General features: G+C 43.8%; 1 protein-coding gene across 1 annotated transcript; it reads left to right on the top strand.

Annotated features, from left to right (window-relative positions):
* Positions 1 to 679: 679 nt before the first annotated feature.
* LOC120046517 lies at positions 680 to 12,605 on the top strand. Its single transcript, XM_038991819.1, has 18 exons — positions 680 to 1,524; positions 1,729 to 1,761; positions 1,873 to 2,045; positions 2,291 to 2,336; positions 2,431 to 2,556; positions 2,679 to 2,783; positions 2,980 to 3,198; positions 3,484 to 3,621; positions 3,824 to 3,928; positions 4,043 to 4,168; positions 4,293 to 4,499; positions 4,645 to 4,785; positions 5,568 to 5,672; positions 5,801 to 5,889; positions 6,061 to 6,766; positions 6,960 to 8,834; positions 9,208 to 9,292; positions 10,658 to 12,605. Exons 1-18 carry the CDS (start codon positions 964 to 966, stop codon positions 11,287 to 11,289), a joined length of 5,472 nt encoding a protein of 1,823 aa, XP_038847747.1. The 5' UTR covers positions 680 to 963; the 3' UTR covers positions 11,290 to 12,605.
* Positions 12,606 to 14,685: the final 2,080 nt, after the last annotated feature.

The raw sequence follows: 14,685 nt of genomic DNA, 5'->3' as shown, positions 1-14,685 counted from the left end.
CAGAGATTCTAAACCTAGTACATACTGTACTGTCTTTGCCAGTACCTAACTTCTCATTTCAAATGTAATTTCACCACCTGTGCTGTTAGTGGCGGTATTCGACCTTTCTGAGCTCGAATGTCAGCGTCTGTGTCCTGAAAAGGTATCTGCTATATAGCTATTATTAACGTCGTAATTTCAGCATAGGCTGCTGGAGAATAGTTCAATGCAGTTGCAGTGAGGGGGGGATATTTGGTTGGTCAGGGCAGGGGGGTTGTGACTAGTTACCAATGTGCTTTTTGGTCTTAATTTAAGGTACATTTTTGGCATAAGGTTATCAGTGTGGTTAGGGTTATGTTTAAGATCACATTTTAAGAAGATAAATTGTATAAACTAGTGGCGACCCTTTCATATGATTTTATCGATTTTTTCACAGTCTATGGATTTGGCGCTATCTACATCGGATATTTTTTTTATTTTTTGGGGGGGGGAAATAATTTTTATTTTCATTTCACATTCAAATACAATTACAAAATCAGTGCATTATGTTGTACATAACATGTATTCATAAAAACAGTATCAAAAAGTACCGTAACAATATAACAATAGCAAAACTCCTCAACAAAGTGCTGTTCTGCAGAACCTGACCAGTATTATCTACATCGGATATACGTCATGTCTCCACAGCCACAATATCCGCAACAAGTTCGCTCGTATCTGGTGGTGAGGTTATATAGCTAGCTATATAGCTATCCCGCTAACGGGAGTTGTTTGAGTTTCCATATAACGTTAACCGAACATTTACCTATCAAACCACAAACTTGCAATAGTGAATACGTGCACCATCATATATAGCAATATCAGAGATATGTACCTAGCTAGTATGGTAATCTAGCCAGCATTTCAACGTTCGCGTCCCCTTTGAAGAGTTCTTTCTGCTTACGTTAGCTTGCGAGCTAGCTAGCTTTCATAAAACATTTCGAAATGGGACGAGGAGGTGGTCGGAAGCGTGGAAAAGGCAATGGACCTCCTCCATTTGACATGGGACCAAGGCGGCCTCATCCATTTGACATGGGCCCAGGACCAGGTTGGTGTGGGCCGTCTGGACCTTTTGGTCCTTTTCACGGTGGCCCCGGTCCACATCCTAACTTTATGGGAGATCCAATGATGCAAGGCCCCATGCCCCCTGATTATCACGGATATGGGCCAGGCTATGGGCCAATGGGTCCAGGTGGCCCCATGGATGGATATGGGCCAAGAGGCCCCATGGATGGATATGGGCCAATGGGTCCAGGTGGCCCTATGGATGGATGTTTTGATGGGCCACCGATGGATGGACCAGGATTCGGATATGGTCCAGGTATGCCCGGACCATATGATCCGATGATGGGGAATGTACCAGGACCAATGCCCCCCCCAGTTATGGCCCCGCCAGTTATGCCCCCCCCAGGTATTCCGCCCCCTGGTATTCCTCCCCCAGGTATGCCGCCCATGGTCCCGCCTCTGGTGGACAACTCTGGCTTTCCTCCACCCTGGCAAAGTGAGGTAATGTTAGCTAGACAACTTGTGCTTTCTGCATATGGCAAATTCTCAATGTTAAACTTGTAAAAAAAAATTTTTTTTTAAATGTCTTCGTGTTATAATAACATGACATGGTTTGAATGTGCAATCAAGAACAATTAGTTTGTTCTTCATGAATAAAATATTTAAATAAAAAATCATCCCTAACATCAGGTCTGCCTCCTTTAGGTAAACCCTTATGCTGTTCCTCCGCCGTCGTGGGTAAGTGCCACTGTGTCTGTACTGTCTTGTCATCACTATGATACAATTTCAATAGCATTTTGCTACTTACCTTCAACTTTTCACTGGCTCCTTTTCTCTTCCCGACAACAGCCCGTTCCGACAACAGTCCCCCTTCCGACTGAGACGACTGTAGTGCCTGATGTGTGGGGACTCTGCCGGGGCTCCGAGGTCCCTCAGCCTGATCCACCCCAGACTGATGAACAGAAGACCAAAGTGTCCAAGAAGGACAAAAAATCATCAGGGAAGAAGAGCTACAATGACAAGTAATGGTCATTATGTCAACAAATTAGGTGTCATCATCACTGTGCGATTAGTGTTTGATTGTATACAGTAGTTGGATCTTCCATACGTTACATTAGTTGTTCAGGAAGTTCTGTTTATATGCATATATTTTTTTCCTCTCTATGATTGTATACAGTAGTTGGATCTTCCATACGTTACATTAGTTGTTCAGGAAGTTCTGTTTATATGCATATATTTTTTTCCTCTCAACACTTATAACTCATAGGCCTCCTCCACCTGGAAGATCCAAGGGGGTCATCTCGTTCATTGGGGTAAGTCCAAATGCTGAGAATCCTGCTAGAATGGAAGGTTCTTTATCTCCACTAGTAAACATTGCATTCTCAAATTGTGCTCTCCTGTCCACAGCCAACTTATGGCTACATCGAAAGAGACGATCTCAAAAAATATTCCTTCACTTTTGATGCGTTTCTGGGAGTCCCCAAGAACATGATACCTGGAGTCAGGGTGCATTTTACAGCCTATAAGGAGAAGGTGGGTCACTTTAGAAACATTTTACTAGATATTGTTAAAAGGAAAACATTCGTCGGAGGAGTTTGAGCCATTGGTTTTCATTGTATTTGCCTTTTTTATACTTCCCTGTATTGTAAACCCAGGCAGGCGAGTGTGCCACCGATGTATCTGTACCTCCAGGGGGGACTGAGGAGATTGACTCCACCATTATTGAAGGTTTTGTCTGCAATGCTATCCCGGAGCAGCAGGTGAGAGAACTCTGTAGCACAAAGAAAAAATGTATTCATTCTTGACTTTATGAACATTTTCATCACTGCCAGAATGAGATGTTTTGATTATTGTAAGTATATTTGATTCTATGCTTGGCTTGTTATGACTAATACTTGGCATCTCGTTTAAAAATGTCCCAGTTGGTATTAACTGAATGTATGTGCCCCCACACAGCCTGGTGCAAAGCAGAAACCTGGCCAAATTGAGGCCAACATTGATGGCAAGACAAGAGCGCTGCTTTACTCAGAGAAGGACAGCACCATCACCCTGTTGCAAGGGGACCATGTGACGTTCAACTTATTAACCGACATAGTTTCCCAAAACGTTAGAGCCACTAGTATTCGGCCGAAGACACCACAGACTTTTAAGATCACTGGAGAGAAGAGGGAGGTGGTAAGTCTGAGTGGCACACCTATATTCTTACACTTTAATTTTGGTAAAAAATGTGGATGTAAACTCTGGTCCTGGAGAGCTGCACGTCTTTTATCCAGCCCAGTATGACTACACCCGGGTCAAATAATAATCTATTCAAGATCTTCAATTGAGACCACAATTATTTACATCAAGTGTGTTAGAGCTGGACTGGAAGAAACTACTGCAAACAAAGTGGCCCAGTGGGACCAGAGTTGGCCATCCCTACTGTAGCTAGCTGTTATCTTTTTATTTTATTTTAACCAGGGTGTGATAATGAGCGTAAAGGGTGGCTCTGGCACCATAATGGCAGCGAACCAGAACAACCTGCCCTTTGAGACCACAGAGAACATGAGTCTAACTGAGTTCGCTGTTATGGATGAGGTGGACTTTACAGTCATCACAGTGAGTATACTGTGTCTTTCCCATCCACATAATTGAGTGGCAAATTGAGTTTGTTGACACTGAATTAGGATCAGTTTGTACATGGGAGTGATGTTAGGACCCTCTAAATGTGCAGGTTTTGATCCTAAGTATAGCAGTGTCTAAATTATTTGTTGATTGACTGATAAATGTTACATTAACATAATGTCATTGTTTTCATTAGATCAAAGGGAAGGAGAAGGCCATCAGAGTAAGGAAGCTGAAGTGCTTGGTGACACTGGAAGATACCATGGAGAAGAAGGTTGAAGACACTGCAGGAAAAGACAAGGTGGGGCACAGTTCAGTGCAAAATCTGATAGATGGTGGAAAATCTCCTGTCATTCAGAGCTGAGTACTTTCATCTGTGACATACCCAATCATGTCCTTATTACTGTCTCTCCAGTGGAAGCCAGTGGCCCCAGTGGAGATGGTGCTGCCCCAGAGGACTGTGGTGTTTGAGGATGTTAGCACTGTGCAGCATGCAGGAACGGTCGTTAAGGCTGTCCCCAAGGTGTCCGACAAGAAGCAGGTACGGTGTATTACTAAAAGATTGAAAGTATAAATCAGACAGTATTATTATGTGTTCTTGTTGGAAAACATTTTGGGTTGTCAAATCATGGATTTTAGAATATGTTATCTCCTTTTCCATCCAGGAGCAGGGCCTTTTGGAGGCGTGGGTGTGTGGCACACAGAAACCGTTATCGTTTGAAGCCGCTGACGTTCTGACTGACGCCACCATGTTCGACGGAGACAAGGTTCACTTTAACATCTCCACCAACCGTGAGACCAAGGAGGAGCGTGCCGTCAACGTGGAGATTCTCTCCGAGACGTTTGAGGAGTCAACAGAGCAACGCAGAACTGTAAGATCATGTTTAGCATGCGGTACATGATGCCTTTAAGTCTGAGGCTGGCTAGGTATTTCCACACTAAAGAAGGATAAGATGTTTTATGTAATGCCTTAATGGATTTGCACAATATGTCTAAGTGAAGTGTTTTCCCGTCTAGGGTGTGGTGGTGCAAGCTGGGGAGCTGTCTGGGACCATTAAGTGCCATCAGAGCCCCCAGCTGCTCTTCTTCCATCTGACTGAGGTCATGGAGGAGACGAAACTGGACATCTCAGAGAAGGTGGAGTTTAGTGTCATTCCGGTAAGTTTCCCTGGAGCTGTGATCCGATTGGCATGGGGAAATTACTATCTATTGGTATACTGTACATGCAAGTAGCTATTTAGAGAAATGTAGTTCTTTTGACCAGTTGTTTCCAACTTGAGGAACACGCAGTTACATTTCCATGTAACCCACACTGCTGCTGTCATATGGATCGATTTAAATGCTGTCCTCCACTGAGTCTGGTTCACATGATGATTCTTTTCAAAAGAAAGACAAAAGTTAAAGGCCCAGTAACAGTCAAAATGATTTTATCCTGTGTTTTGTATCATACTAGTGCAACAGCTGATGAAACTAGCACTGTAAAAGTATGACGAAATGTGATCTGTTTTTATTTCCCTATACTTGCTGGTTGAAAATACAATCACCACAGGACCTTCTAATCAGCAGGTTTTGCAACGTTGGCAATATAAGTTAATAGACCATTAACAAAGCAAGTTCAAAACCTCTCTGCAAATAACAGTTCGTTTTCAGGTTACATATTTTAAGCCCCTCCACTCTGGTGGATTGTGATTCCCGCGCCACAATCCTAACTGTGGTTAATGCAGCGCTTTGGTGCCCTTCCCCACTCCCCTCAGACCAGACAGTCTTTTCAAAAACCTTGATTGAGAATGAGATTTTAGCTAAAAAGCTATTTTTGTTGCTTTTTGACAATTTTAACGGAAAACTGTTACAATAAGTTACTTAGCTAATTGTTACCCAGAATTGATTTTGAGATAAAAACACCTGCGCTGGGCATTTTAACGCTTTCCATTTTCTCTTAGCTTGAAACAGCTGAAGGAGGTAACCAAGCGATCAGGATCAAACGCTTTATCGACAGTGTCTTCACCCGTGTGCCCAAGCTTGTGGGCGTGGCAGCAAAAGAAAAGGTCGGTTTATGATGGAACAAAAGCCTGTGACTTTCGTCAATGATGTTTAGTGCTGGGGGATGTCATATTGACTTAGACAGCAACATGTCTATCCCCTATGTTGTATTAAATTGCCTATTGTCTTACAGAAGAAGATGACCATCAAACTGATGAGAGACTCAAAACTGCTCATCAAGGGCACAGGTGTCAAAGTAGAGCACAAAGATGATGATCTTACGTGAGTTTGATTGTGATTAGTAGTAGTATTGGTTCCAACATGAAGTCAAGGTAAAGTATCATTGTGTGACGATTTTGGATGGCATTTGTTAGCTCAAGCCACAAGTACCCTGAAATCTAAACGTTTAACAGATGTGCTCAAAGTCATTTCCCTCATTATTTTGTGCCCCAGCAACGACAAACCTTCCTTGGAGGAGTCGGACAAGATGAAAGCAGTCGTCAAAACTCTGCGGTCAAAAACTGCTGGCTCTGGATCTGGTGGCAAGGACTCAGACAGCAGCCGGCGGCGATACGGGCGCAGAAGCCGAAGCCGGAGCCCCAGCCTAGACCAGTTTGGCCGGGTGAAGAAAAGGCGGAGCACGAGCAGGGAGCGCAGAGAGCGGGGTGGTAGCAACAGGTACAGGAGCAGTCGCAGCAGGAGTCGGAGCAGGGAGAGGAGCAGCCGTGGGAGCAGGAGACGAAGCCACAGTCTGGAGAGAAAAGATTCCAAGCACAGGAGCAGCAGCAAGGAGAGGACATCCTCGAAAAGGAGCCACAGCAAGGAGCGAGATGGAAGCAGTCAGAGGAGCTCCAAGAACGGTTCAAGCTCGGGAAGTAAACCTCCAGATAGAATGAACGATGAGCTAGAAAGAAAGAAGAGGGAACTAGATGAGCTCAATGAGTTGATATACCGCAAGAGAGCCATGGTCGCTATGGAGCAACATGGTGGAGTTCCCAATTTCCTGCCAGAAGGGAAGCCTATGGAGAAGACCTGCTTTGACTACAATCATGGAATGCCAGAGCTTCCTCCACAACCTAAACCACCCACTGACATCAAACCCAAGTCCATTCTGAAGAAGCGCCCAGACAATGTCACAGGGCCACTTTTCCCAATTCAGGTCAGTTGTTATTTCTAAACTTCTCTTTCAGTTAGAGAATCATTTGTTTTCAAGAGCTGGGGTGCTGGTGCTTTATATAGTTTTCATATATCAATATAAGAAACCTATTACAGTCAATATTATTGTGATCAGCACGACATGAGACAATTTTGATTTGTATGACGTGGTGGGAAATTATTTTGTTTCTTTGCAGACTGAACCCCCTAAAGCTCAACCTCTTGATCAAAGGCTTGTGGAACAGTACGGTTATGACGTTGAGACGCCCTATAAACCACACTCTGCCCAACCACCCTTCACCCAAACATCCAGTCAGAAGTCCTATTATGAAGGTTCACCAGCTGGACATCCTGCTCCTGACCTATCTGCAAAGTATGATCCATATGAGCAGACTTCTAGAGAGCACCCATCACAACCTTCTCCAGTTCTCCAAACACCTCTTGACCCTCATTCTTCAAATCGACCTCCTCCCAGCCGAGAGTCTCAGGAAAAGAACCCTAACTTGAACACCCAGCTCGCCCGTTTTCTCAACATCCTCAACAAAGGTGTGGATGCCGGTCTGCTGTCCACTGTGGTCAAGGAGTCTCGAGAGGAGATTGCTGGTATTCAGGAGGATAGTTCCATACCTCAAAAGTGTTATCGTGGGTCGCGTGAACGTGGGGGTGAAGATCAGTACAAGGATGCCTACAGGGGAAGAGAGGAGGAGCCAGAGCGCACGCACAGGGCCTTCGACATGGAGCGAGTGAAGACCTCCGACTCTAAAGATGACCCCAGAGACGAAGACCGGCTGCTGCCTCACGAGAGAGCAATCCAGGACAGTGGTGGCTTTTCCGGAATTCTAGGAATGACGTCCCACACCCAGTTCCTGAGAGAACCTGAACGTGTTGAAGAAGAGGATGACTTCCTCTATGGGGGTAAAGCCCCAGCAGCAGTGGCTGAGGAGGAGCGCTATGAGAAACCTGGGCGCACAGACAGATCCAGGGATGACGGGAGGTCCAGCCCAGCCAGAGCCCCGGTGGAGGAGACCAAGAAGCAGGAGAGTCAGGACAAGACACAGCACTTCGACAAGATCAAGAGCCTGCTCCAGGCCATCGGCCTGAACCTGAACACCTCCGAGGTCACCAAGCTGGCAGACAGGACCCAGGAGCGCCTCTACGGGACAAAGTCATCCAAACACTCATCAGATTCCTCTGAGAGAGAGACGAAGCACTCATCTAGGCGGGGAGATCGGCATCGACGACGCAACACCAATTCATCTGATTCCGAACGCCTCCGGTCGGCCTCGCCCTCCAGGTCTTCCCAGCAGGAGGTGTACCTCAGCCCCCAAGACACCCCGGAATATGGAGGGTTCCTTGACCCGGAAGAGGAGGCTGCCTTGGAGAAGGCAAGGCAGATGCAGAGCCTCACCAAGAAAGTGAGTGTCTCGCCCCCCACCACCTCTCCCACCTCCTCCTCACATCCTGGCACATCCTATTCCACCACACAGTGGAACTTCCCTGAGAAGACACAGCCCATTGCTCCTAAGGGTTGGCCTAGCAAGGGGTCTAGTACCAACTATCTCTCATCACTGCCGCCCGGTCCCTTAAGTCCCCCCCAAAATATTTCCCCTGTCCCATCCTTGACAAACACACCTCATGTTCCAGCTGGTCAACAAGCAGCTGGGGTGTATACTTATACTTCGCCTGTGGGACAATCCCCTGGCCTACCCACGGCCTTGCCCACCGCTTATTATGGGCATCCTAGTGCCCCCATGATACCGTTTGCAAAGACTCAGCTCACACAACAAGTGAATATATTGAATCAGGTGACTGTATCGAATCCCACAATGGATGTCTTGAGTCAAATCCTCCAAGTCACCAGCCAGTCTAGATGCCTCAAGGTGATTGAAACAGTCAAAAGTGGGTCCGGTGCACAGCAGGATTCGCCAAGACATAATATCACCATACCTCTCCAGATCAACACACAAAGCCCTGATGCTGCAGCTGGACAGGCCTCGCCTCCCCCTCTATCACCAGAGACTCCGGGTCCACCAGTGACGGAAGACGATATCAAGGCCAAACAGAAGAAAAGGGTATGTTATGTTTTTGTTCATTCCATGTGTAGAAATTAGAAAAGGTTGTACCTGTCTGATCATGTTAAGTTTGTGTATAATCTACAAGCCAGCAACCCACCATCAGTCCTTGGTGTTGTTGACATTTGAATTGCATTATAGGCCATTTTAAAGCTTTTTGGGTAGTTGTTTGAAATTGTAAATTCCTGATAGTGCACTTTGGGAAAGTTCAGTGTGTGTACACACTTTTTGTATTCCCAATTATGTCATATTAAATTGCTTCTGTTAACTTAATGTTCTGGATTTAGTGCACACTGGCAAGTCAGTCCAAAGCTGCTGCATTTAGGAGTTGACTGTATTTACAGTGTGTGTGTGTGTGTGTGTCGCTTTGTAGCTGGAGCAGTTTAACCTGCGGATGAGACAGAAGAATCAGCAAAGAATGAACGATACGCGTGACAGTAGGAAGAAGAACGCAACAGGTAACCCTTAGTGAGGTTGAAGTTTAGAGAGGTGTCCAGCCAAACATTGTAGCCTAGGTTAAGATTAGGTGATACCAGAACTAGTCAAGAGCTTTAGCCAACTTAAATGACACTGGGCACTAAACACACATTTAAAGTACAGGATGAGATGATACCATACTGTAGGTGTCAAGAACCAGCCATGGAGGGAACACGGATAGGTTTGAGGCTTCATTTAGACAGGTTTAATGTAGGTTTTACTTGCTCTTATTCCAGCCATAGTTAATCAGGTTTCAGTGATATCTTAGATAGCTTTAGCTTTTCTATTTCCTAGATGTACATTTTCTGTTTTTATCCTTGTGTTAGGGCTAGGTTTTTATGTGTTCCTATATATTTGCTTTGAAAGCGCTGGCCCTGTAACGATTTACCAGCTTGGCACTTGTCTTGAATTGTGTAATGCAAGTATGTCCTAGTAGGAAAATGAGTTCCCATACTTGGTTTATGCTCATAAAGAAGTATTAAAAAATATGTTTATTCGTTGCGCATGCAATACACATTTTTAAGCATGTTGTCTTCAAGACTCAAGTGTTTTTTGCTCAGATAAACTAATACTAACAGAAACAATAGATAGGCATAGACTCCCATGTTCCTTTACTCTGGACAGGAGTTGCTCTAAAGACAGATATTAATGTTAGCTAGCTTTAACATGTAATGATTTCTCCAACAGATAAAGGTAAGTATTTTAGCAGAGTTTGCATCAACCGGTCTTAAGCTGTTGAATTGCATTATTGTTTGTGTAGTACAGAAACAGGGATCAGGTAAGCTGTAGGAAGTCCGCAAAAGTGTTAGGACTTTTTTTGGCAATATTAGAATTACTATACGTTTCTTGATTAGGGGAGTGGGTGTTCCAATCTCTACTGCTAGGGAGAAACTTTTACTTCAATGGGGGGACTTGTTAGTGTTGTTTTTACTCCAAAACAGGGATAAATATTGGGACTGCTGTCAATCTGACAACTAGCTAGGGCCTGAATAATGAGGAAATGAGGGTGTGGTAGTGCTACGTTAAGAAGAGTAAGCTAGGTCAGACTGCAGATGGTGTCATTTGCTATTTAGCTTTAGTGTATAAGCTATATTTAGTGTCAAATATTTCTTATACCTCAGTTCATTAGGATAATTTTTTTTATAGTACTAGACTAGGTTAACTAACTGCAGGAGAACATAGTCTTGAGCGTCAGCTCCGTCAGTTCTGAGCCAAAGGTGGAAGATTAACAGCCAACCAGCAGCCTGCGGAGTCCCAAGAGCCGGTGCGTCAGTAACGTCAACCTCGCAGAGCCCCTGTGATGCTAACCCACACATGTACCCTGTGTTATTGTTGCGTTTTTACAGGAAAAGTTCCCAAAGTTACCTTTGCAAACACAGAGCCTAGGAACGTGTGGATCTGTGGCCACTCCCTTATATATTGGGCAGAGATGAGGGCCAAGTCGCCCGAGATTGGCATGCAGCTGGGCATGGACCCCAGCAGTGTGCGGGTGTGGTGGAAGGGCACACAGGGCATGACGTGGGCCCAGCTGCTGCCCCAGCTTGACCAGCTGAAGATCAAGTGGCCCAGCCCAGACGTGGTTATCCTGCACCTGGGTGGGAATGACCTGGGCACCCACAACCCTGAGGCCCTTCTGGCATCTGTGAAGAAGGACCTGACCTCCATGAGGAGCATTTTCCCACAATGCCTGTTGGTCTGGTCTGACATCTTGCCCCGGATTTCCTGGAGGCACACAGAGGACAGCGACACAGTGGACAATGTTAGGGCTGCCATCAACAGAAGAGTTCACACCATCATCGCTGAGCTAGGTGGCACTGCTCTGACCCATGACAACATCATGTGTGGCTCAGACGCAGGCCTGTACAGGCCAGATGGTGTTCATCTGTCTGGTAAAGGTATTGATACTTTCAACTTGAACTTGCAGGACTTTTTGGAGAAGTGGGAGACCGAGGCAAGCAATGGTCCTGAGATGAGTTAAGAAATGCCCAATGAATTCGTTTTTTATTGGGGGTGTTTTTATTTTCATTTCTCTGTTGTCATAGTTACCTTACTGTGCTGGAGCGCTGGATACCAACCTACGGGTTGATTTTAGATGTAATGTTACTTCATTGCAAATAATACATTCTGTTATGGTAGTATCCACTTTGATTAAATGCTGTATGTAATCTTTTCTTTTTTAAGTTTTAGCATACTGATGATTAGCATGTTGTTTATTCATAAAATGCTAGACTTTTACTTATTGTATGAATTTTGTTGGACAGAAACAAATAAACTAGACAATTGGAAAATATCATGTGCTTGGCATTTCATTTGGCTCTGAAGCCTCTGAGATATGAAACTTGTGTTAGAAGAGGCATTCAAACTAGGTTGTCTGTAAATGATGGCGGTAAAAGTGAAGGTCTTTTAGTTGAGTGGAAATTCTAACATTGTCTCTTTCTTGTCAAAACATATACTCACTCAATTTTTAAGTTAACTGCAGAAGAAGAAGAAGGAAGATGACTTTATTGTGCAAGTACACAAATATCCAACGGAAATTCTACAGGTATACAAGAGGTAACTTTTGTTTGTACACTGTTGCTAGAGCTTTTCTAGTGTAGTATTTAGCTAGCAGATTGGCCACTCCAGGGTTCTCTTATGTATTACTTTACCTTTTATTTCTGTAACTTAATGTTCTATTCTTTTTTTTTTTTTACTATCCAAGCTGTAAGGTTGCTTGTTGCTGACCAGCGGCAAGTTTTTTTCCCTCCTACCTACCTAGGAGTCTCTATCTTTACCCATTTTCTAGGATGATCTCAGGACTAGGTTTTGAACATCCAACATAGCAAAGGTAACACAAGTTCAGCTAAATTAGATTTTAAAAAGAGAACATTTTTATTTTTGTCACTTTTTGGAAATGACACAGCATTCAATTACAAAGATCTGTGCAATCCAGTGTTGATGTACAGTGTAGTACTCTATTCCAGATGTAATTTGTTCCAGATGTAGTTCTGTTACCATACTTTTCTGTGATGTTTCTGTATTATTTTGATCAAAATATAAAATGATGTACATAGGTGACCGTGAGGTGTGCATGTTGTGACATCTGACATTGTTGAGATAAACATGTAGTGCACAGAGCGTCAAGATCGATGAAAATGCATCCTAAAGATTATTTTCAGAACATAAAAAAATTGCATCTGGGTAAGTTTTTTGTAGTTGTGTGTTTAGTCGCTGAAGGAATGTTTCTTAAAAATACATGTACACCTCTGTCATAAGGCTTGTTACTAAACGTACTGCTATTCTAATTCGTTTCAATCCTGAAAGATCATCTTTCTATGGTGTGATAATAAACACCAGACTATTATGAAAATATGACTTGTGTCTTTAATTATACATTAGATTGACAGGCTACTCGAACCTATTCCATGTTGGTACTACTTTGACACAAACACAGAACGTTTTCAGTGTAGCCTGGCTAATACATGGATGGAAAGTCTACACCCCTTAAAGAAATCTGTTTGCTGCCTTAAAATTCAAACGGGATGCAATTTGATTATTTTACCCCTACAGATCTACGCAACCTACAAATTAAGAAAATATAAAATACTGATATAATTGGATAAGTCTCCACCCCCGAGTTAATACTTGGTGGAAGCGCCTTTGACAGTCATTACAGCTGTGACTCATTTGGAATACATTTCTACCAACATTGCACAACTCTTAGGGCAACACAGTATAGCCATTGTTTTTGTCAAAATTGGGCAAACTCATAAATTTGGTTGGGAATCATTAATGGACAGTGATATTCAAAAAAGCCCTTTTGTGGGGGGAAAAACTCATTCTGATTAGCTGGATCTGGCTACTAAGTCAGACCAGGCCCACCCATGGCTGCGCCCCTGCCCAGTCGTGAAATCCATAGATTAGGACCTAATGAATTCATTTCAATTGACTGATTTCCTTATGTGAGTTTGAGTTTATCTTTACAGGGACAGTGCACATTAATCAATGTTTCAGTAAAAGTGCCAGAAGATAGCTCTATTTGGTAAAAGACTAAGTCCATATTACGGCAAGAACAGCTCAAATAAGCAAAGAGAAACTACAGTCCATCATTACTTTAAGACATGAAGGTCTGTCAATCCGGAACATTTTGATAACTTTGAAAGTTTCTACTAGTTCAGTCGCAAAAACCATCAAAAGTGCTATGATGAAACTGGCTCTCATGAGGACCACCACAGGAAAGGAAGATCCAGAGTTACCTCTGTTGCAGAGGATAAGTTCATTAGAGTTAACCAGCCTCAGAAATTGCAGCCGAAGTAAATGCTTCACAGAGATTAAGTAACAGACACATCTCAACATAAACTGTTCAGAGGAGACTGCATGAATCAGGCCTTCATGGTTGAATCACTTCAAAGAAACCACTACTAAAGGATACCAATAGTAAGATGAGACTTGAGATTTCCAAAATGGTAAAGGTAAAGGTACCACGTTCATCTGTACAAACAATAGTACTCAAGAATAAACTTCATGGGACCACGCAGCCGTCATTCCGCTCAGACGCGTTCTGTCTCCTAGAGATGAACGTACTTTGGTGCAAAAAGTGCAAATCAATCCCAGAACAACAGCAAAGGACCTTGTGCTGGAGGAGGAAACCGGTACAAAAGTATCTATATCCACAGTAAAACGAGTCCTATATTGACATAACCTGAAAGGCCGCTCAGCAAGTAAGAAGCCACTGCTCCAAAACCGCCATAAAAAGCCAGACTACGGTTTGCAACTGCACATGGGTACAAAGATCACACTTTTTGGAGAAATGTCCTCTGGTCTGATGAAACAAAAATAGAACTGTTTGGCCATAATGATCATCCTTATGTTTGGAGGAAAAAGGGGGATGCTTGCAAGCCGAAGAACACCAACCCAACCATGAAGCACGGGGGTGGCAGCATCATGTTGTGGGGTTGCTTTGCTGCAGGAGGGACTGGTGCACTTCACAAAATAGATGGCATCATGAGGTAGGAAAATTATGTGGATATATTGAAGCAACATCTCAAGACATCAGTCAGGAAGTTAAAGCTTGGTCACAAATGGGTCTTCCAAATGAACATTGACCCCAAGCATACTTCCAAAGTTGTGTAAAAATGGCTTAAGGACAACAAAGTCAAGGTATTGTAGTGGCCATAACAAAGCCCTGACCTCAATCCAATAGAACATTTGTAGGTGTAACAGTTTAACTTTACGTCCGTCCCCTCGCACCGAATCAGGCGCGAACCAGGGACCCTCTGCACTCATCAACAACAGTCACCCACGAAGCATCGTTACCCATCGCTCCACAAAGGCCGCGGCCCTTTCAGGGCAAGGGGAACCACTACTTTAAGGTTTCAAAGCGAGTGACGTCACG

This window comes from Salvelinus namaycush, chromosome 4 (genome assembly GCF_016432855.1).
Source record: "Salvelinus namaycush isolate Seneca chromosome 4, SaNama_1.0, whole genome shotgun sequence".
Lineage (NCBI taxonomy): Eukaryota > Metazoa > Chordata > Actinopteri > Salmoniformes > Salmonidae > Salvelinus > Salvelinus namaycush.
Note: the sequence above shows the minus strand (reverse complement) of the source record. Positions and strands in the feature narration are given on the sequence as shown.